The 21,382-nt window shown below is 37.6% G+C and overlaps 1 protein-coding gene across 2 annotated transcripts in view; it reads right to left on the reverse strand.

Annotated features, from left to right (window-relative positions):
• Nucleotides 1–6,070: 6,070 nt before the first annotated feature.
• TGS1 (trimethylguanosine synthase 1) overlaps nucleotides 6,071–21,382 on the reverse strand; it is a 45,626-nt gene continuing 30,314 nt past the window's right edge. Inside the window, exons 13-14 of one of the 2 annotated variants that reach the window (XR_006512059.2) lie at nucleotides 20,026–20,153; nucleotides 10,162–10,299 (exon numbers count right to left, since the gene is read on the reverse strand). Coding sequence is in view for 1 of the 2 variants with exons in the window: in XM_014857750.3 (XP_014713236.1) it covers nucleotides 10,171–10,299 (129 nt within the window). In the remaining variant the exon portion in view is untranslated. Of the gene's footprint in view, nucleotides 10,300–20,025; nucleotides 20,154–21,382 lie in introns of both variants that reach the window. The other variant, XM_014857750.3, reaches the window with a different exon arrangement.

Here is a 21,382-nt window from a genome sequence, read left to right on the forward strand (position 1 = left end):
AAGCTGGGAGGAACTGAGAGCAGTAGGATCAGGGTGGGATGGTAGGACGCAGAGGGTGAACGGTGTGGCTGGGACGTAAGCAGGAGCCAGACTGTGCTGGCGTTTTAGGCCATGGGAAGGCATTTGAGCTCTATCGTGAGGGCAATGTGAGGCAGGATTCATAAGTGATACTCAGAATTTTCACTTGGGCAAAGACAAGGATGGAATAGCCATGAAAGAATTTTAAGTTGGGAGAGATGTGATCAGATTTAGCATTTAGGAAGAGCACTTGCTCTTGCTGTAGAGTTGGAGGATAGATTGAAGGGGAATGGCCCTGGAGTCAAAAATAACAGTTAGGAGGCCACTGCAGAAATTGATGCTAAAGATGAGGATGGCCTAAACTAGGATGTTATCAGAGAGACTCAGTGGAGAAAAGATGATTCATCAATTATTTAGAAATTAAAAATTCTTGCTGATAAGTTGCATACGAACACTAAGTCAAAACTTCTTTGATCAACCAGGTGGACATAGTAGCCTCCATGGCTTCCGTACTGCGTTAGTATCTATTGCCATGTAACCAATTGTCCCCAAACTTAGCAGGTTAAAACAACATACATGTTCACCTCACAGTTTCTGTGAGTCAGAAATCTGAGTGCAGCTTGGCTGGCTGTCTCTGACTCAAGGTCTCTCATAAAATTGCAGTTAAGCTATTGGCTGGGGCTGTGGTCTCATCTGAGGGCTGGGCTGGGGAGGCATGTGCTCCCAAGTTTGCTCACTCACTTGTTGGCAGGCCTCAGTTGCTTGCCACAATGGCTGGTTTCCTTCAAGGTGAGCAATCCAGGAAAGTGAACAAGAGAGCCCAAATGGAAGCTAGTCTTTCTGTAACCTAATCTTAGAAGTGACATACCATCACTTCTGCCAAATTCTATTTGTTAGAAGAGAGTCAGTAAGTCCAGTCCACACTAAAGGGGCGGGGACTCATACAAGGGTGTGAATACCAGGAGGCAGGGATCATTGGGAGGCCGTCATAAAGGTGGCTCACCAGTTAGCAACTATACATTAAAGGCATCACCTTAGCTTAGGTTGTCCATTAGTAAAGATTTTAGAAGGCACTATTGCAAAATGATGCAGAATTCCAGAGAAAAAATTATGAAAATGCAAATCAGTTTTTAATGTCTCATTATCGGTGTTATTAAGAAGCACTAATGATTATCTGATGACAGTGTAAAGATTTACTTCTCATACCATTTATAGTTTTTTATCCATTTTTTCTGTCTCTTTTCATGCTATACTGTTCACTGGTTTTATTTTCATATGCTACTGTACAAAATCTTAAAACAGATGGTCTCATCTGATATAGTTGTCTGGTAAAATGCAACTAGAAACTACTTCTCTCTAGAGAGAACCTTGATACCAAATGGTGAGACTGTCACCAGAATCTAATTAAAAAAAATTAAAAGCCCATTTTGTGAAATTCAATTCTAGGGAGATAAGCCATAATGGCTTCAAACTGTGGTTTACATTTTCTCCAAGAGAAGAGCATGTGACCATTCCAAGGTATGGTATCTTTTCTGGCACAGGTGTTAATTTTGTGGCACGAATAAATACGTGTGGTGAGTCCATGCAGTGGGCACAGAGAGAACAAACGGGTTGGGGTCCCAAGGGGGAGAACTTGAAATCTCCCTCTTCAGCCCACTCTCAGCTCTCCTGGGCTCTCCAGTGTTTGTCTTGAGGTTGAATAAGAACAGAGAAGGACAATGTAGATGTGCTGGGCTCTGCAAGGCTGAGCAGACAGAAATCACAGGGCTCACTCTGATCACCCGAGAGGTGGTATCAAGACCGAAGAAGGGGGCCTCAGAGTGCACTATTTGTGCTAGAGAATATGCTGTCAAAATACTTTTGAACTGTAAACATTTTGAAAAAATGCATTTATGTGTTTTCATCATCTTAGTCAAAATACAAATAGCTGTATAATATTTCCTTGAGTAGAAGAAATATAATTTACTTATCTATTCCTCTTCATGGAACATATGGGTTGTTTTTAAATTTTTCCTTATAATCAATAAACATCTTCATGTATATATCTCCCCCCGACCCCCACCACCCCACTCAAGTGCTTCCTTAGGACAGATCCTCAGGAGTCAGATAAGTGACATAAAGTTAGTTTATCCAGGCTGGACTGAGGGCTAAAGATCAAGAGGCCAGGATGGATGAGACCATGGCCAAAGGCAAAATGGGAGTGGAAATGGACAGCTGTGCAGCCAGTCCAATGAACGCATCAGTGGAGAGGGCCCAGGAGGAACAGCAGAATCCGGGGACAAGGCAACAGACAGACACAGGGACACAAGACAAGAAACTGTGTATTTGGAATGAAACGTACCTGTTGGAACATAAATCATTGAGTTGTGGTCACAGGCTTGGGTTGGAAGTGAGCTTTAAAGAGCTCTAAGCCATTTCAGATTCCATTCCACTGCTTTTGCAAAAGGCATTAATGATGACCAGCCAGTGAATGAGTGAGTTATTTTATCATGACACACTGGCACTGGATGTTACTACTTTTAAATCGCTAACTGATGAGATACAAACTAGTATGTAAAGGTTGCTTTAATTGGTATTATGAATCTCTGAAGTCTATCAGGGCCTAACACACTTATTTAATAAATGATTACTAGGGAGAAGAAATATATTTATTGTGTTTGCATACTATTTGCATTTTATCATGTAAATTAATGTTTAGATGCTTTTTTTTCTATTTACTACTAGAAAAATAACTTAAAGAAAATGAATTTGGATGAAGGGAGCACATGTCTTAAACAGAGTTAAACGCTTCTCTGGGCCCTTGCTGCATGCAGGTTGGGAAGGGATTCCCCAGAATGGCTTCCTGTGGAGCCTGAGTTCTTCATTAGGTCCCAGGGAGAGGTGGTCAGGCCTCCTGAAAGAATTCAAGCAAATTCATCCAAGATCCATAGGCAGTCTAGGCTCAGGAACAGGTGGCTGCAATAGATACAGCAAAAACCTTCAGCACATACGTATACTAAGTTTAATCTGTTATATAATTCTTAATTATTTAAAGGATTAAAAAATCAAGAATATATTTCAATCGGGACAATTAAACTATTACAACCTTAATTTAGGACTTCCTAAGCTCTTATCTGAGATAATGTGAAAGACTGATTTTCACATTTCCGTTTGGCAGGAGGAAGACTTTTACAGTATTTCATCCTGTGCTGTAAAATGCAGATCTGGTAATTTTACTTTCCAGCTTAAAGTCCTATGGCTCCCTATCACTAAGAATGAAATCCAGGGGCTGGCCCTGTGGCCAAGTGGTTAAGTTCACGTGCTCTGCTTCGGTGGCCCAGGGTTTCACTGGTTTGGATCCTGGGTGCGGATGTGGCACTGCTCATCAGGCTATGCTGAGGCGGCTTCCCACGTAGCATAGCCAGAGGCACTCACAAGTAGAAATATATAACTATCTACTGGGGGGCTTTGGGGAAAAGAAGAAGGAAAAAAAACATAACAAAAAAAGAAGACGATTGGCAACAGTTGCTAGCTCAGGAGCCAACCTTTAAAAAAAAAAAAGAAAAAAAGAATGAAATCCCAATTTCTAAGCATTTTAGATTTAATTACAAAGTACCAAAAGCCTCAAAATGAAAAATAGCGTTCTTTTCTGTTCTTCAGAAATCTAGACCTGCACTATTGAAATGCGAGCCATTAACAACTAGTCACATGTGGCTGCTGAGGATGAAGCGTAGCCGGTATAAATTGAGATGAACTCTAAGTTTAAAACACACACTGGATATTGAAAACTTAGTAAGAAAAAAAGTAAAATATCTCATTAATAATTCTTTATATCCTTTACATATTGAAAAGATAATATTCAATATGGTTAAATATATTATTAAAATTAATTTCACCTGTTTATTTCTTCTTTAAATGTGGCTACTAGAAAACTTAAAATTACATTTGTGGCTCATACTGTATTTGTGGGATAGTGCTGATCTAGATGATTCTCATTAATATTCTTTAGTATTTCCACTAGGCACCTTGCTTAATTACAGAATGCCTTCCCCAATCAAAGCTGGAGACTTAACCCACTCTTCTCTTGCAGAAAAGATAGTTTTGTCTTTCTTCCAGGGTCTCCGGGAACTCAGCATCTAGTGGGGAGAGTGAGTAAGGAACTGCACACAGGGCTGACACTAACTTGCCTCTCTCCTGCGAGCCCCACCGCCTACCCTCTCTCAGATCTGCTCCCCCCACACCGCCTCCCTGCTGCGGGCACATCACTGATTGCGGATGAGGACCGCCTCCCATGCCTCCCACTTCCAGTCAGGCCTAATGCTTGAGCTAGATCTCTCGAAAGGGGATCTTCACCTGGAGTCTGTGGGCCACTATGGGGATCAAGATAGAATTCAGGCAGTCTGTGAACGTGCATGGCCAACACAAAACAAAAACAAGCTTTTAGCAATACCTGTGTTCTGCCATCAAAAGAAATTTAGAAGTTTTCATGTAATATTCTAGTTGTGGCAGCTTTCTTGACATATCATTTACACGTATCACTACTTAGAAATTGCTGTAGCCAGTAGATCGTCCCATAGATTTTACTTAATGTGCTAATAAAAAAGGGTCCTGCTGGGTTCAGGATGCAGTTGGTACTCCCTAGCATGGCACAGGATATCCTGCGTACTCTTTAGCAACTTCTCCATGAATTTGACATTTTATATACTCAATATTCTTTTGCCTTTGTTTCTTCTAAATGTTGTTTCCTTTCTTGGAATGTCTCCTCCCAATTTGTTAACCTGCAAAATTTCTATTTCTGTATCTCCTCCTGTGATAACTTATCACGCTGTTTAAAGGGCAACCTTTCCATGGTACACAGCATACTATGTCACACTTCCCAGCTCCTTGAGGGGACAATATGAGTCTTTATCATTCACCATCCATTCCACTGTTTCTCAAAGTCTGGTATGTAGCATTCTTCTAGGTAGTAAATGGATGAACATTTTTTATATTAACATACAAATACTAAAGGGGATAGTGATTTTTCCTTTATGGCACTATTTGAAATTCTTTTTTGAATAAATTTTAGGTTTTTAAAAATTAGCTGAGTTAAAAAAAACAAACAGCACATATTGACACAGATGTGGCAACATTATGATGGTAGCAGACAATGGCCTGAAGTTTGGGAAGCACTGGCGTGGCTGAGGTCTTCCCTCTGCCTGGTTAGGCTGTGACCATGGCAGGTGAGGGCTTGGGGAGTATTTCAAGTTGCCTCTTAGATTCCTCTGCTATTTCCTTCAGTATTCACCTGGGTCCACTTCTCAGTAGCGTGAGATAAGATTAACATTTGGGAAGATGAGTGAAATGTATACAAAAATCTTTTGTGCTAGTTTTTCAACTGTTTTATGACAGAAACTACTAGAAATGAAAAGTTAAAGAATGAGAGCAAATATCAGGAGATATGTACTAACTTTATATCAATAAACAAAAATCTAAGTGAAAGCAGATATTTTCTAGGGAATTATAAATTATTAAAAAAATTTTGAAGGCATTAAGAAACTTGAATAGAAAGGTAACTTAAGGGGCTGGCCTCATGGCTGAGTGGTTAAGTTTGCGTGTTCTGCTTTGGCAGGCCAGGGTTTCGCCGGTTCAGATCCTGGGTGCCGACCTAGAACCACTCATCAGGCCATGCTGAGGCAGCGTCCCACATAGCTCAACTAGAAGGACCTACAACTAGAATATGCAACTATGTACTGGGGGGCTTTGGGAGGAAAGAAAAAAAAAGAAGAAGATTGACAATAGATGTTAGCTCAGGTGCCAATCTTGAAGAAGAAAAGATAATTTAAGAAAATGCTACCATCACAATATCTTGCTTAAAAGGTATCAGGCCCAATTTTCCTGGAGTTCTACCAAGGGTTCAATGAACAGATATTACTAATGTTATTTAGGACACAGAAAAAAATGGAAGATTTTCCAAAGCATTCTGTCAGAATAGTGTAACTCTGATACCAAAACCAGGCAAGGTGCACAAAAAACAAAACTAAGCAAAACAAAGTAAACTTATCAAGCGCAATCCCAGAGTGAACTAAAATAATACATTATGATAAAGCAGGATTTAATGGTTGAATAATTTGAAATTTTTAAAGCAATTTGGTACTTTATTAGATTAAATAAGAACAAAAAGACTCTGGAAAAGTAATGTCTTTAATTTTAATGCAAGCTACAATAACATTTAATAGAAATGCTTCTAAACTTTCACTGCAAAATGAAAAGCAAGGAAAGAGTGCCATTATCACAACATTCCTGGCAGTTCTAACCAATGCAATAGGAAAAGAATAAGAATTAAGAGGCACACATATTGGCAAAGACAAAAACTCATATGTGGATGCCATAACTGCCTATTTAGAAAATCGAAGTCAATCAATTGAAAAGCTATTAGAACTATTAAAAGAGTTCAGTAAGGTGACTGGATATAAGAAAAACTAAAAGCATTATTACATACAAAGGATATATCTACTAGAAAAGTTAACAACAAAAAAGATCCCATTCAAAATCAGACAAACTAAAATATCAAGCAATAAACTTGGCAAAAATATGCAAGATTTATACAAGTAAAATGATATAGACATAAAAGATCAGAATAATAGAGGGACACATTAAGACTTTGGATAGGAAGATTCAATGGTTGAAGATAGCTTCCTAAACTAAAATTAAAAATCCCAAAGGATTTTTAAAATATACCTTGAGAAATTCCAGTGCATCTAAAAAAGTGAAAATGCTTAGAAAGAGCCAAGAAAATTTTAAGAGACTAATGATGGGGGGGGTGGGAGGTGGGGAATACACAACAGTCAACACATATAATGAAAACTACAGCAATCAACAACATATGGCACAGGAGTGGACAAGTGATCAATGGAACAGCAAGAATTTCAGAAACAGAATTACATACACACACACTGGTTAGATTTCAAATTAACAGAGAAAGGTTAGTTCATTTAATAGAAAATGACGTAGGAATTAGCTATTCATTTGGTGAAAAAATCAGATGCCTCACACATGTATTTGGGTAATAAATATATGAAAGGTTGCTTATACCTCACCAGTAACCAGGACATGCAAATTAAAATAACTTTATTGTCTGTTGATTACTTTGGTAACAATAAGTGAAAACATGCAATGTTTTGAGGGGGTGGGGAAAACTCACCCCTTTCATGCATAGTTGGTGAGAATATACATTTTCGGAGTACAACTTGACATTATATACTAAGTAAAAAAATAAGCATGAACTTTGACCTAAAAATGGCACTTGTAGGAATTTATTCTACTGAGAAATACACATTGCAGTACTACCTGCAATTGGAAAAACCAGGAACAATTTGAATGTTCACAATTGAGTAATGGTTAAAGAAATTCTCATAGATTTGTACTACGTGACTATTAAAAATGATAACGCAAATGTGTATGTATTGATGTGAACAAATTTCTAAAACGTATTAAAAACAAAATCAAATGTCAAAATAACATAATCCCACTCCATCTCACTGTGGGACAGCTTTCATTGCATAGGGAAATGCTTCAAAGGATTCATACCAAAGTGTTAACAGTGCTGGCCTCTGGGAAAGGGAAAGGAAGCTGGGAGAGGGGGTGCAGAGAAGGGGCTCAAGGCAGGGGGTGTGGGGGGGGTGTTCACTTTATATTCAAATTGTTAAAATATATATCCATTTTTACAAAAATGTGTTTAAAAAGTTTTGCAATCTAACAAGAAAAAAAAGCCTGAGTTGGGCTAGAGCAGGGCTGTCGGCCTCGCTTCTGCCTGACGCGGAGCAGCTCCAGGGCTTTACTTTTCAGTCACTTCACACATTTGGCTTCTTGGTAAGATTTCACTTGAACACAGGGGTCTCCTAACAGACTAAGGTTCTTGTGAGCACTAATCATCTATCAATGAGTGTATAAATCAGTTATATGTGCTGTGATTAGTGGGCAGGAATATTTTAATCTTGGTTAGGCTTCCTGTTACTCATCTCACAGAAGATCATGTATGTTCAGGAAGACAAATTAGTTTTCATATTAACAATACACAATTAAGAAAATGTATTGTGGAAAATGTGTATGCATGAAAGGTTAAGTGACAAAAACTAAAAATAACTGGTGATTTTGGAAATCTGCTTTTACCCCTCAACCTCCTACCCCAGAGGCTAAGTATAAGTAGTTCTAGGGGCCATGTATAGAACAGTTTATCACCAATGCTGCCATTATTTAAAAAATGGTGACAAGTTTATGATATACACACTAATACTCCATGATGAAAAATTACAAAAACTGAGAACACTGACAGATTTTGATGTTGTAAATTAATAAAAAATTAATTTAATACTTAACGACCAGCTCAATTGCTACTGTACTGCAGGGCAATCACACACACATAGTAAAGTTTCCAGAAACTAAAGTTAGCATTGTCTCCATTCTCCAACAAAGTTCCTTTTATTTAATAGTTATTTTTTCCAGTACTTACTGTAAATCCCCTCAATTTATTTTGATTCCCCCAGCTCCATCCCAGCTGAAGCCATGTTTTCTTTGATGTTTAACATGCTCACACTGTTAAAAGATAAAGGTCCCAGATCCCCCAATGACCAGAGTCCTTTGTCTCTGTCTTTTTACCTACGTGTAAAAATGAATGAACACACCTTTTAGATGAATGAATAAGCAACACATATTCTTCCTCCTTTCATGCCATTTTAATAGAAAAAGAATACAAACTCCTCTATTACAAAATATATTTCATACTGTTTTTGCAGTGTAAATTTTAAAAAATAGTAACATTATAAAAGGATGTTAAAAAGAAAATTCCAGATGGAACAAAGACACAAAAACAAGAAAGTTCTAGAAAAAAGCTTGGATAAATATATTTATATTCTAGGATTGGAAAAGATCTTTCAAAGGATGTAAACCCAGAAACAAGGAAGAAAAAAGACTGCTAAGTCTGAGTACACAAAAATTAAAAAGTTATGCATGAAAAAAAAAAAAAGAAATCGCAAAGTAAGTCTAAAGGCCAACAGCTAACTGGAAAAACACATTTTTAACACCTACTAAAGACAAAGGGGTCTTCAATTTACAAAGAACTCATACATATTAATAAGAAAAAGGTACAAATCCCAAAGAGAAATTGATAAGACAGGAATAGCCAGTTTAAAAGGGGAAAACTATTTTAAAAAACCCACGATATATGGAAATACTCTCAAATCTCATTCATAATTAAGGAAAAGCATACAAACAATAAGATACCATTTTTCTTGCACACGATAGCAAAAATTAAAATGCTTGATGATGGGGAGCTGTGGAGGGGCACTCTAATCAGAGCACAGAAGAGCTGATAACTGCAAAAATCTGAAAACAGCCCAGTGCCCATCATTAGGGAACTGGTTAAATTAATTATGGCATATCCAGAAGATGGAATACAAGCTGGCCATTACAAGCAATGAGGTAGATCTGTATGCAGGTACGACTGTGGAAAGGTCTTCAAGATACACTATTAAAAAAGTAAATACTTAAAAAAAAAAGATACGTTAAGTAAAAAAAAAGGAAGGGGCTACTGAAGAGTGCAACGATAAGGGAAAAAAGTATATTAGGGTATACTGCAATTCCTTTCTGCCCTCCAAGGAATTACACAACACAGGTGTGGTTATCTTTAGACAAATGAAGAAAGGGCAGGAGAAGGCGGTGGGAGACTTGTACTTTTCATTTTGTATATTCTGTACTGCTTATGTTTCTACCCTTAAAGGTATAACATTATTTATTTCAGCAGGGGTTAAATGGGTGGATAGACTTTTTTCTTTCTGTCTCTCTGTATTAAAAAAACCACAATAATTGTTTACACACACACACACAAAGGTGTTAAACCAAAACATACGAAATTAAAAAAATATAGATACACGCACGTACATACATAAACATACACTGACTGATGTTAAGCACAAAGAAAAGACTACCTTTTCCATATCAGACACTCACTATCCTAACATAGTTTAAATTATCCAAGTATCTCCAAGTGCATCATTAAAAGTCATTTAACTTTCAATTTCATATGTGATATAAGACTATGGGTACAAAATACCAGTGACTACAGAAAAGAAATTCCGAGTGCCCCATCTGAATAACGTTCTGACCACTGCCTTATCTTTTTGTTTTTGTCCCAGCTCACAGAGATGATTCAGGGGCTGATCTTCGGATCAGGTCCCCAAAATAAGCAGTGATTGTCTTCAGTTTGTTATTAAGAAAGTTTTGTTCTATTTCCACTTGCCCTCCAGGCCCAGCTAAGGACGCCACCTAAAAAAAGGAAGAGAAGAAAGTCACACATAGATAAGTATGATTTCAAAATAAATCTTTCATCCATATGCTTTATCAAATAAGATGACTCTGGCTTTTTCTTTAAGTCCTTCAAATCATGAGACATCTCAAAAGCTCATTATTACTTTCCAGGTAGGTGTTAATGAATATTTGGTGGCAGAAATACCTTTTTCAGAGACTTTTGATATTATGGGAAAGACCATAGGGCTATCTTACTGTACAGGACCTAACCTCTCCAGGGCCAGAAGCTAAAAAACTCAGAGGAAGAGAAAACGAACATTACCCTTCCCAAATATCAGATTTATTTATTAAGATAGAAATGTAAAGAACGACTCCCTTTCCTGAACTTTTGTCCTGTTTACCTTACCTTCTGCCTCTTGCCCTCATCTTCACTCAACAATATTTGTTGAGTTCCTGCTTTACGACACTAGGAATACATCAGAGAGCAAGACAGATATGACCTCACTCTCACGAGAGTTCTAGTCTCTACTACCTAATTTTTCCTTCTCTAATTGGCCTCTTGTGCTGTTCTCCCAATTTGGAGCACCTCCTCCACCTGCTGCTCTTTTGCGTACGTGTGTGTGCATGTGTGTATTTCTAATGTTCCCCCTTTCTTACTGTGGTAAAATAAATATGGCTCTTTTTAAGGTCTACGAGAGTACAGTGAGCAATCCCTTTATTAGGAAGCTAAAAGCACCAACCCCCCTCCACCTCCACAGAGTTAACATCAAAAGGATGCTTCAGACTAGCAATGCTTTACCCTAAATTCTTATAAAGTTTTGTTTTAGTCCAACATTTTTTCATCCAACCTCTCAGGTCTATTAACTAGCAAATATATGACCTTCTAACCCATGATTACATCACCAGAGATCAGTTCACCAGGGTAGCAGTGAGAATGATTAAGGGAAAGGGGAACGTAGTGGGAAGCCCCGGGTGTCAGAGAATTGGAGACACTGAATGTTGGAGAAAGGCATACCCAAAGTATCAGGGACAGGTACAAACAACAGGAGACATGCAATTTCTGTTACAAATTCTGTAATTGTAATTGGCAAAACTGTAGCTGTGTATTTTGCAAAGAGAGGTGTGGTCAGTTTAGTTTGGTTTGGAGGCTGCAAGCTCTACTGTCACAGGTATTACACATATGACACCAGCATCTGGCACAAGGTAAGATTTATTGTGCATCACCAGTGAGTATGTATTTTAAAGCACTTCAACTTCCTCTTATAAAAAAAAGTCACAGATACAGAAATAGGGAAGAAACAACAGGTCATTCTATGGTACATTCTTAAAATAAGAAAAAAAAGAAGCTGTCCCACCAAGGCAGTAACAGTGTCAACATGAGCCCTTGCCCACAATGGGACATGAAAGAGATGGCTGTGTTTTTATCAACAGGAATAGATGGTAACAGAAGTTAAACACAGTATTATAATTATTAAAGTAAAACTAGAAATTAAAAATAGCTTAGTAGTCTTAGAGTGACAATTATTAGGAATAATTATTTTATTTTCTATCTTGGTAGCTTCACGTCAGTCTGATTTTTCACAAGGAAAGGCAAAATGAAGAATTTTGTCTTTAACCAATAAAAGGCATTTTTGACTACTATATCTAAAGTACAATTGTTTCACAATTTACCTATGAGTTTTACCTACAATTTTTCTATGAGTTAAGATATACCTTAAGTGCAGTACTTCTCTTGTTCCTTTAAACAGAGATTTATTTAAAGAAGGTGAGGTTGGTGAGCCGAAGCTTTCTCGGGGAGTTGGCGGGCTGAGTAGGGGTGGGGAATGAGAAGGGAGAACAGGTCAGGTTCAGAGAACCCAAGTAGACCTGAAACAACAGCAAAAAATCTGCTACGGTTGGCCTAGCAGGAAAAAAAGCAAAGTCAAAGGCAAATTTTAATACCAGTTCTACCAATAATTTGCTACATCAATTTAGAAAGCCATTAAGATAGGCTTTGGTTTTCTAGATCTGAAAAATAGGAACACTACCTGTCTCTCTGAAAACAGCATTTTGTAAGCCATAAACAGGATTACATTAAAACAAATCTGAGAAGATAGGGTAGTTTCTTTTCTCTCTCTACTTTTTAGAGGGTTGCCTGGAGTTGGGGGCTTTGGATAGAAAAAGGAATGAAGACAGGCTTCATGGGAGTTTTCTGAGGTCCATTACAAAATAGTTAATAAATTATTTTATTCAACAATTATTTACCGAGTGCTTATAGTTTTTTGTTCTAGGCAGTGGAGTACAGCAAAAAAACCCCCCAAAATCCCTGCCTTCATGAATCTTATATTCTAGCCGGGAGAGTCAGATGATGGACAAACAAAGCAAGTATTGCTCTTGATACTTCAGGAAAAGGTAAATCTATGTTAAAATATAATGAGCAAACTCTTATCTGGTTCAGTGTTTAGAAAGAAATAAAAAAGCCAATGTTACTTTCAAGTGTTCTAATTAAAAATAATTTCTAACTTTGGCCTTTTTGTACTTTTCCACAACTATATATATTTTAAAGGTCAGAATTCTGGAGTTGGAAAGACTGTAAAGATTACGTAGATCAAGCCATTAATACTTTGCTTTAAGCAAACAATGCCATCAATTTCCATCTGTCTTTAATTTTTCACTAGCAGGTTTAACTGGCAAAACGTTATTTGGTTCCTTCCCCTTTGTCAGTTAAAGTTTAATAAATTGAGAGAGAGAGAGAGAGAGAAATAGAGGGAAGGAAGAGGGGAGGAAGAGGCAAGGAGGGAGGAAAAGGTAGGTGTAGGTAAACATATAAAGATTAGCAGCTGTGGTTTACATGCTAAGTTTTTGGCATATTACCTAAACATACTAGATTTACCAAAAGAAATCCCAATTAGCCCGGACTGGAACTACAACTAAGGACTGAACTTCCAGCAACTAGATTTTATACCAGGCAAAAATTTGTCTTCAGGGACTGGGAGGGGAGAGACAGGTGAAAATCACAATGAAGGTCAGAACTTTAGTAAAGGGTAAGGCACAGATGATTTAAGAGTCAAAGAAACAGTAAAAACTGCACTTTTTTCAAAAGCAAACTGACAAAGTAAAAACGTATGATAACAACGAATGAGAGAGCATAACTTCCAAACTGGATAGTAATGGAAAAAGATATAATAAAGACTAAAGACAAGAACACTTCATTATAAAAAAGATGCAGAAGAATTAGAGCACTGAAAAAATGTGCTATTATTATACTGGAGAAGTGATTATCTCTGTAATATGCAAAAGTTTGCTCAGAAGCAAATTACACTGGGTGAAAATGAAGCGCACTTTTTATGGGGCCTACAGATCTGTCGATTACAGTAACAGGGGCAGGAGGCATCTGAAATACTGGCTGTGATTAGAAACCTAAGGCCAAACAGGAAAGTGTGGTACCCATGATTCCTTTTTGCCCTCATGTTTCCTCTGTTACATCCAACTAATAGCTACACAGAAATAAACGTAAGTTGGGTAAAAATATTTCTGGCGAACAGTTCTCTGGGAGATAAAAGAAGAAAATATTTTCTATCAGTGGAAAACCAGGCAACACTCAAACTTACAGATATTTATTAAAATTAGTTTCATTTCTCTATGTGGCAGACAGAAATGAGATTTCTGTGCCTAAGTGAATAAATCTTACTTTTTTGCTGAGAGTTTTCCAGATAACTTTACTGCTATCTCAGGCTCTCACAGATATTATTTCCTCTCTTTTCTTTCTTTTCTCAAATATTTGCTTGTTGATTAAAACAAATATGATTTTAAAAAGCCATCATTGTCAACAGAAGCACACTGGTGACAGGTTGAAAAACCTGGGCACCAAAAGCTCCCCTATGTTAGTCTATTAGGAGAAGGCTGTCACTCACCAGTTCACTAAGCTTAGTCCCTCACTCATTCTCAGAACCCGACACCGCAAACATGAAGACTGCTCCCAAATTCAACAAGTCACATACGGCACAACAGACCAGAGAACTGGGAAGCCCATGGCTATTAGCACAGGACCTGAAGGTAGTACCATGTGTGGCATCCTTTTATTTTCTATCTACATCATTTATTGAAAAATTTATTGAACGGAGTGAAAGAAATATAAGCTTATCTTCAGAAGCACTGTGCCTTCTCAATTTGACTTACAAGGCCAGTGTTCCCAGCCCTTCTGGAGAATGATTATGTTTGCAATACAAGAATGAACAATATTATTCTAATTGTCCAGTGGCAAACTTTGAGGGAAAAGCTGGCTAACAAACACTAGAAGCTGATCAACTGCATCCTTAATTGCAATGTATGATTAAGCAGTGGATTTCTGTAAGAACAGAGTTGGTCCAAAAACCTGGCAACCAGTTACTAGAAGAGATGAAAGAATACCTGTGGCAGATAAAGCTCAGCAGCAAGTGCCTTTCATTTTGTGGCGAATTTTTAGCCCTCTTTCTCTCCAAGCAGGAATGGAAAAGAACTCCTGCAGCAGAAATTCTTTATAATTCCCTTTGCTTCTCTTGTCACCTCAACTTCTATTCACTGCTCCCAATCTCATGGTGGGCTAACTCTCTAACAAGAGATGAATCTGCTCCTTTTTGGCAATGAATACCTCGTCAGTGGAAGACAGCAAGGCACTCTAACTCTGCCCTTGAGAGCCAGAATGACTTGGCAAATCACTAAACTTCCCTAGTTCACTCATCAATAAAATCAGGCTGATAACCTGACTTGCTTACTCCAGAGCTGTTACAAAGATCCAATGAAACATACAGGGGATCCTACAAACTCCAAGAATGCCATTAAGACAAGAAAGATTTATTAAGCTTCTATGTTGTATATAAACGCAGGGTACTGGTCCTTTGGAGGATGAATGCAATTTTGAGGGTTCTTTTTAAAATCTGGGTATTTTCAGGTTAAGCAGTTTTAGAGTTTACTATCCCTACATGTACCAAAAGTCTAACCCACTTCGTAGCCCTCCTTCTAAACTCTCTCCTGCTTCTGGTGTCTACACCGGTTGGGATGACATCATCATACTTACCACATGGATATAGTCGTGGCTGTATGAGAGTGCTGCCATTAGACAAGATTTTCACCATGGAAATTTCATTTAGAACAATTTGATACAAATTTCTTATCAATCTCAATATTTAGAAACCAGTAAGGCCCCAACTGTCCTTTTATTAAATAAGCAGATACTATAATAGCTTAGAATGAATACTTGCAAAGAAATTAGTGGTAAATGTTTATTGTATTCAGCCAAAAACAAACACTAAAAATGCTAATAAACTCAATTCAATTATATTTAAAATGTTTTTCCAAATAACAGTATTACTCAACAGTTTCCATATTTATAAAGCTTTAAGTATTCAAAGGCATATATATATATACATATATGAAACTATATTCTTCTATATGGTAAGTTTTAGAAATATTGCCAATAAATAAGTCCTCCCTCCCTAATAAAATAAACTATTAGAAGTGTGATGACTGCTACAGGTAGAAACTTTTCCCTGCCTAGACACCGTGTATTGGCTCCAATGGGAGCCTCAAGAACCCTGCCAACTAGAAAGAGATCTGTTGATTAAATCTAACATTAATTTCTATACTTAAATATAAAATTTAAACAACTGCAGGATAAGTTTTTACCTACAGTATTAGGTCAATCTGTAAACATTTTCCTGCTTTATCAAGAAATAAAGGGGCCAGCCCGGTGGTGCAGCAGTTTGTTCTGCTTCAGTGGCCTAGGGTTCGCCGTTCGGATTCCAGGTGTGGACCTATGCACCACTTGCCAAGCTGTGGCAGGCATCCCACATATAAAGTAAAGGAAGATGGGCATGGTTGTTAGCTCAGGGCCAGTCTTCCTCAGCAAAAAAGAGGAGGATTGGCAGCAGATGTTAGCTCAGGGCTAGTCTTCCTCAAAAAAAAAAAACCAAAAAAGTAGTAGTAGTAAACTAGATGGGGTCTAGACTCATTGTTAGCATGTCTACTATCTGGGGGAAGTCATGGAAAGGTGGAGTATATCTACTACACGAGTGCCAGAATTTATAAGATGTAAGGCCTCCTAGTTAATGTTTTCAACACAATTCTTAGCAATGATGCTCAAAGTTGCCCTGCTCTGTATATAGAAATGCGTCACGTAACAATGTTTTGGTCAACTATGGACTGCATAATATGACAGTGCTCCCATAAGATTAGTACCACATAGCCTAGGTGTGTAGTAGGCTACACCATCTAGGTTTGTGTAAGTACACTCTATGATGTTCATATGATAAAATCGCCTAATGACGCATTTCTCAGAACACATCCTTGTTGTTAAGCGACTCATGACTGTACTGATATAAACATATTATAAGGAAAAGTAACTAATTTGACCCAAAAAGTACAAATGCTATTACTTTTCTGAGGCTAGACATTTTAAGAGTTATGAAATCAAACAAAGATAAGGAGGTACTATCTCAAAGCAACCAAGAGCCATTCCTCTCACCATTCCTGTGTCTGCCTAGGAGACAGGACTCCTGTTGGAGATTCCGCTCACAGGGATTTCATACAAAGATGGGGTCTGATAATCGTTACTGCGTAGCTTCCTTGGGGAGACTAACCATTCTACTCTGCTCAGAGACCTCTATCTGTATTGTACATGTTTACTACTTAAAAGAGAAGCTTTTCATGTTTGGAAAGCATGGTAGATCCAAAGCTAGTATTGGCTGTAATTCTATGGCTGCCAAAGGAAAGAAAGAAAAGAAAACACAGCAAGATACAGGCATCAAGGAGATAAAATACTTTTACCCTGGGCTCTCTGAATGGAATATAATCAGTTCCCAAGTTTCCATAGTGATTTCAGAGCGTGAGATATACCTCCCCTCCAAAGAGCCTATCACAAAAAGATTGTCTAAATTATTCACTTCTTGAGTTTGATAGTGAGAGTATGGATAACAAGGGATACATGTCCTGGAATAGCCCCCTAACAGAAAAAGGGAATAAGAGATGTAGGTAGTAAGGGACCTAGAAAAATATTTTACTAGATATAGAAAACAATTAGACTCATCTCCTATATGGAAAGACTACAAGACAAGTTATATTGGTACTGAGTCCATACTCTGTTTAACTATTCTCAATATAAATATTATCCAGAATACAAATCTCCCTGGATGGGAAATGAATTGTTCTTTATAGACATTCCTATGGGAAAAATACAGCCTGAGCTTCAAAAGCAGACCCATAAACTTTGGGAACTCAACCCATTTGTAAGTTCAGGTTGTTGTGACATTCTAAAGGTTCCTTAACGAAAAAGTTGACTTCTCTGTAACTCTGCTCTCTCGATCTTGTAGTACTGTCTCTCATTTTTTAAAATCCTACATATGGATAGATTTCCTTCACTTTAAAAAGAAAACTTGACTTCCCACCATAATTTGATCCAAATTCAATACCAAACAATATAATGTACTTGAAATCTCAAGTTTCCTTTTTTGACTTTTATTATTCTCTAGTGTCGTTACTCCCTCTAGAGGTAGAAAATTTGAATCAACTACCAACTGTAATTCTGGTAGGTTTTTGAAAGTAATAAACTAAAAACACAAGTTAAAGAAAAAGAGTTAACTTTCTCCTTGGGCAAGTGTTAATTTAACTAGAAAAAAATTTACTCACTGTAACTTTTACAATAAATAGTGAATTGCCTATTGTCATTCAAGTACCCAAATAAGCCCATCTAATGTTTAATTTAAGAATCATATAGCTCTAATGAGACTAGTATGGAGTATAATATTTACATATGAGAACAATAAGAATTATAGAATCAATAGGCTCAACCTTATCTGGGAGTCTAGAACGCAGATCTTAGTCACAAGAGCAGCAGATATTAGGTTTAATATCAAATTTGGTATGTAAATGCATGAAGCAAGGGGAGAGTGCTTTTTCTTGTAACCGGTATAGCATACAGTATTTGGGAGGCCTAATGTTTAGATGAAATGGCTTATAAATAGATGACAGGCAAGATCTAATTCCATCTTCTTCTAACTCATAGAGTACGACCTTAGGCTTGTTAATTTTATTTATTTTTTATTTAACCCAGAGACTCTCAACTCTGGCAGCACATTACAATCACTTGGGGAGTTTAAAAGATTTATGCTTGGGCTTCAACCCACAAAATAAATTAAGAGAGAATCTTTCCTGGTGAACCAACATATCAGTGGTTTAAAAAAGCCACTCAGCTAAAACCATAAAACTCTTAGAGGAAAACATAGGGGAAAATTTTCATGACATTGGATTTGGCAATGATTTCTTGGATATGACATCAAAAGCAGAGGCAACACACAGAAAAAATAGGTAAGTTGAACTTCATCAAAATTAAAAAATTTTGTGCAGCAAAGGACACTATGAAGAGAGTAAAAAGGCAACCCATGGAATGAAAGAAAATACTGGCAAAGCATATATCTGATAAGGATTAATATCCAGGATATATGCACATAAAAAGATGGTTAACATCACTAATCATTAGGAAAATGCATGCCAAAACTACAATAAGATAACATTTCATACTTATTACTATGGCCATCATTAAACAATAACAACAAACAAAATAACAAGTGTTTGCAAGGATGTGGAAAAACCAGAATGAATTGCTGGTGGGAATAGAAATGGCTCAGCTTACGTGGAGAACAATATGGTGATTCCTCAAAAAACTAAACACAGAATTACCATATGATCTAGCAATTCCACTTCATGGTATCTACCCAAAATACCTGAAAGCAGGGACTCCAATAGATATTTGTATACCTATATTCACAGCAGCATTATTCATAACAGCCAGAAGGTGGAAACAATCCAAAATGTCTGTGGTGAATGAATGGATAAACAAAATGTGGTATACACATACAATAGAGTATTATTCAGCCTTAAAAAGGAAAGAAATTCTGACACATGCTAAAACATGGAAGAACCTTTAAGACATTATGCTAAGGGAAATAAACTAGACACAAAAGGACAAATACCGTATGATTCCACTGAAATGAGGTACCTACAACAGTCAAATTTATAGACACAAAAAGTAGAATGCTGGTTGCCAGGGGCAGGTGGTGGGGCAATGGGGAGTTAGTGTTTAATGGGTCTAGAGTTTCAGTTTGGGTAGATGAAAAAGTTCGGCGACGGATGGTGGTGATGGGTGCACATAATGTGAATGCACTTAATGCCACTGAACTGTATGCTTAAAAAGGATTTATGGTAAATTCTGTTATGTATTTTACCACAATTGAAAAAAAAAAGCCACTCGAGCAACTCCAACTTGCAGCCAGAACTGAGAACCAGTGTTCCAAAGACTAACCAGAGAAGCCAAGGATGGGGAAGAATAACAAATTAACATGAAAATATGTCCAGTAACAAGTGAGTGTATCTGGTTTCTGACAGGAGGAAGAGAAAAATCTATAATCTGGGATATGTGTATAAATTAAATTCTATCATTTCACAAATATTAAAGTGGTCTATTCTTCCCTCTGGAGAAAACGTTATTTTTTCATACTGGTCCTCTTCAGAATCTTAGTCACATTTACATTCTTTTCGTAATAACTTTATAATAGGATCTTCTACACAACAGACACGAGACTTTATTGAGGGTTACAGGCTAAAGGTACTGTGATAAATGCTTTACACACTTATTTCATTTATTTCTTAAAACCACCACCTGAAAGCTATTAAGTGGCAGGGCTGAGAATAAACTCAGGTTTGACTATGAACAGCTTTTTTTTAGCCCATTACCTGAACATTATCCACATATTCCCACTTCCATGTCATCAATGTTCTTGCCACGTTCTCCGAACCTCCTACAACCAACTCTTCTTTACCTTTAAAGTCCAGTTTACATGCGATATCATCCAGGGCCTTTTCTGAAATCATCCACCAGAAAACCAGCGCATTTAATCTCTACCTTTCTTATGAGAAGGTTGCATTATAATAATAATTTATGTATTTATCCTGTAATCCCTCGGAAGAGGCTGAACTAGTATGACTGCTGACTCCTGTAAGATAGCTCTGGAGACACTAGAGGGAAACCACCAAACAAAAGAACGGTAGGATGAAGGGTAGTGCCTCTGGCCTGGAGCAGGAGGCAGGTGCTTGTGGGAAGATAAGACAGGAAGGAGGAGAACACGAAACGTGAAATTTTCTCTTGTTTCTCCTTGCCCAGTGCCTTGCCTCGTAGGAACAGTGTATGCCGTCTCACTTGCACAAACTGAGAACTCTGGTCTATGCTCAGAAGTAAAGTTAGGGCAGTCTAAAAAGAAGTTCTGCTGTGAGAAGCTGAGACAAACAGGTGGGACCCAAGCTGTGGCAGCTGCCTTCTCACTCCTCCCTGTCCAAACCCCAGAGCTAATGAATTACACTCTAAGATTAGAGTACAGCCTTTAAATGCTACTTCTGTTTGGCCCCATACCAAAGAGGCGGGAGCTGTGTCCTGAGATGGTATTCCGTGATAAGTATCTATGGTCTTGTGTGCCTGGGTTAACCACCCCAGAGCTTACTTGCCTTCATCTCGAGGTTATCACTGGGGCCGTCACAGCCTTCCACAGGGGTTCTCATCCAGGCTACACATCACAATGACCCAGGAAGCTTTACTAAACTGAGGCTTGGATAGCCACGGTTTTTACATGTGTCCCCAGTAATTCTAAAGCGCAGCCAGGGTTGACACTCACTGGATTCTGGCCTGTCTTTTATCCTTTTGCATTACCTGAGAATACCCAACACTCATGAACACAGACAGTTGAGGATTACAAGTATTTCATAGAAGAAAAACAAGCCAGATTATAAATTACATCAAATGCAGAAAGGACAGAACAGATTAAGAATTTAAACTTCTTATAATAATAAGATTAGGGTGCAAAAGAAGAAAAACAATGCAGAAATATTAACCATAAAGAATATAAAAGAAGTCTAAATAACAGTTGAATTAAAAAACAAAACACATGGGCCCGATAATAGAATGTACACACTTGAGGAATGAATGAGATGGGAGACCAGGTTGAGATAATTTCCCAGAAGGACAAAGGAGACAAAACACTAGAAAATATACTTTTGGAAGGTTAACGTCCCCATAATAGATGCCCCAGAAAAAGGAAAA

This window comes from Equus asinus, chromosome 12, assembly GCF_041296235.1.
Source record: "Equus asinus isolate D_3611 breed Donkey chromosome 12, EquAss-T2T_v2, whole genome shotgun sequence".
Taxonomy (NCBI): Eukaryota; Metazoa; Chordata; class Mammalia; order Perissodactyla; family Equidae; genus Equus; species Equus asinus.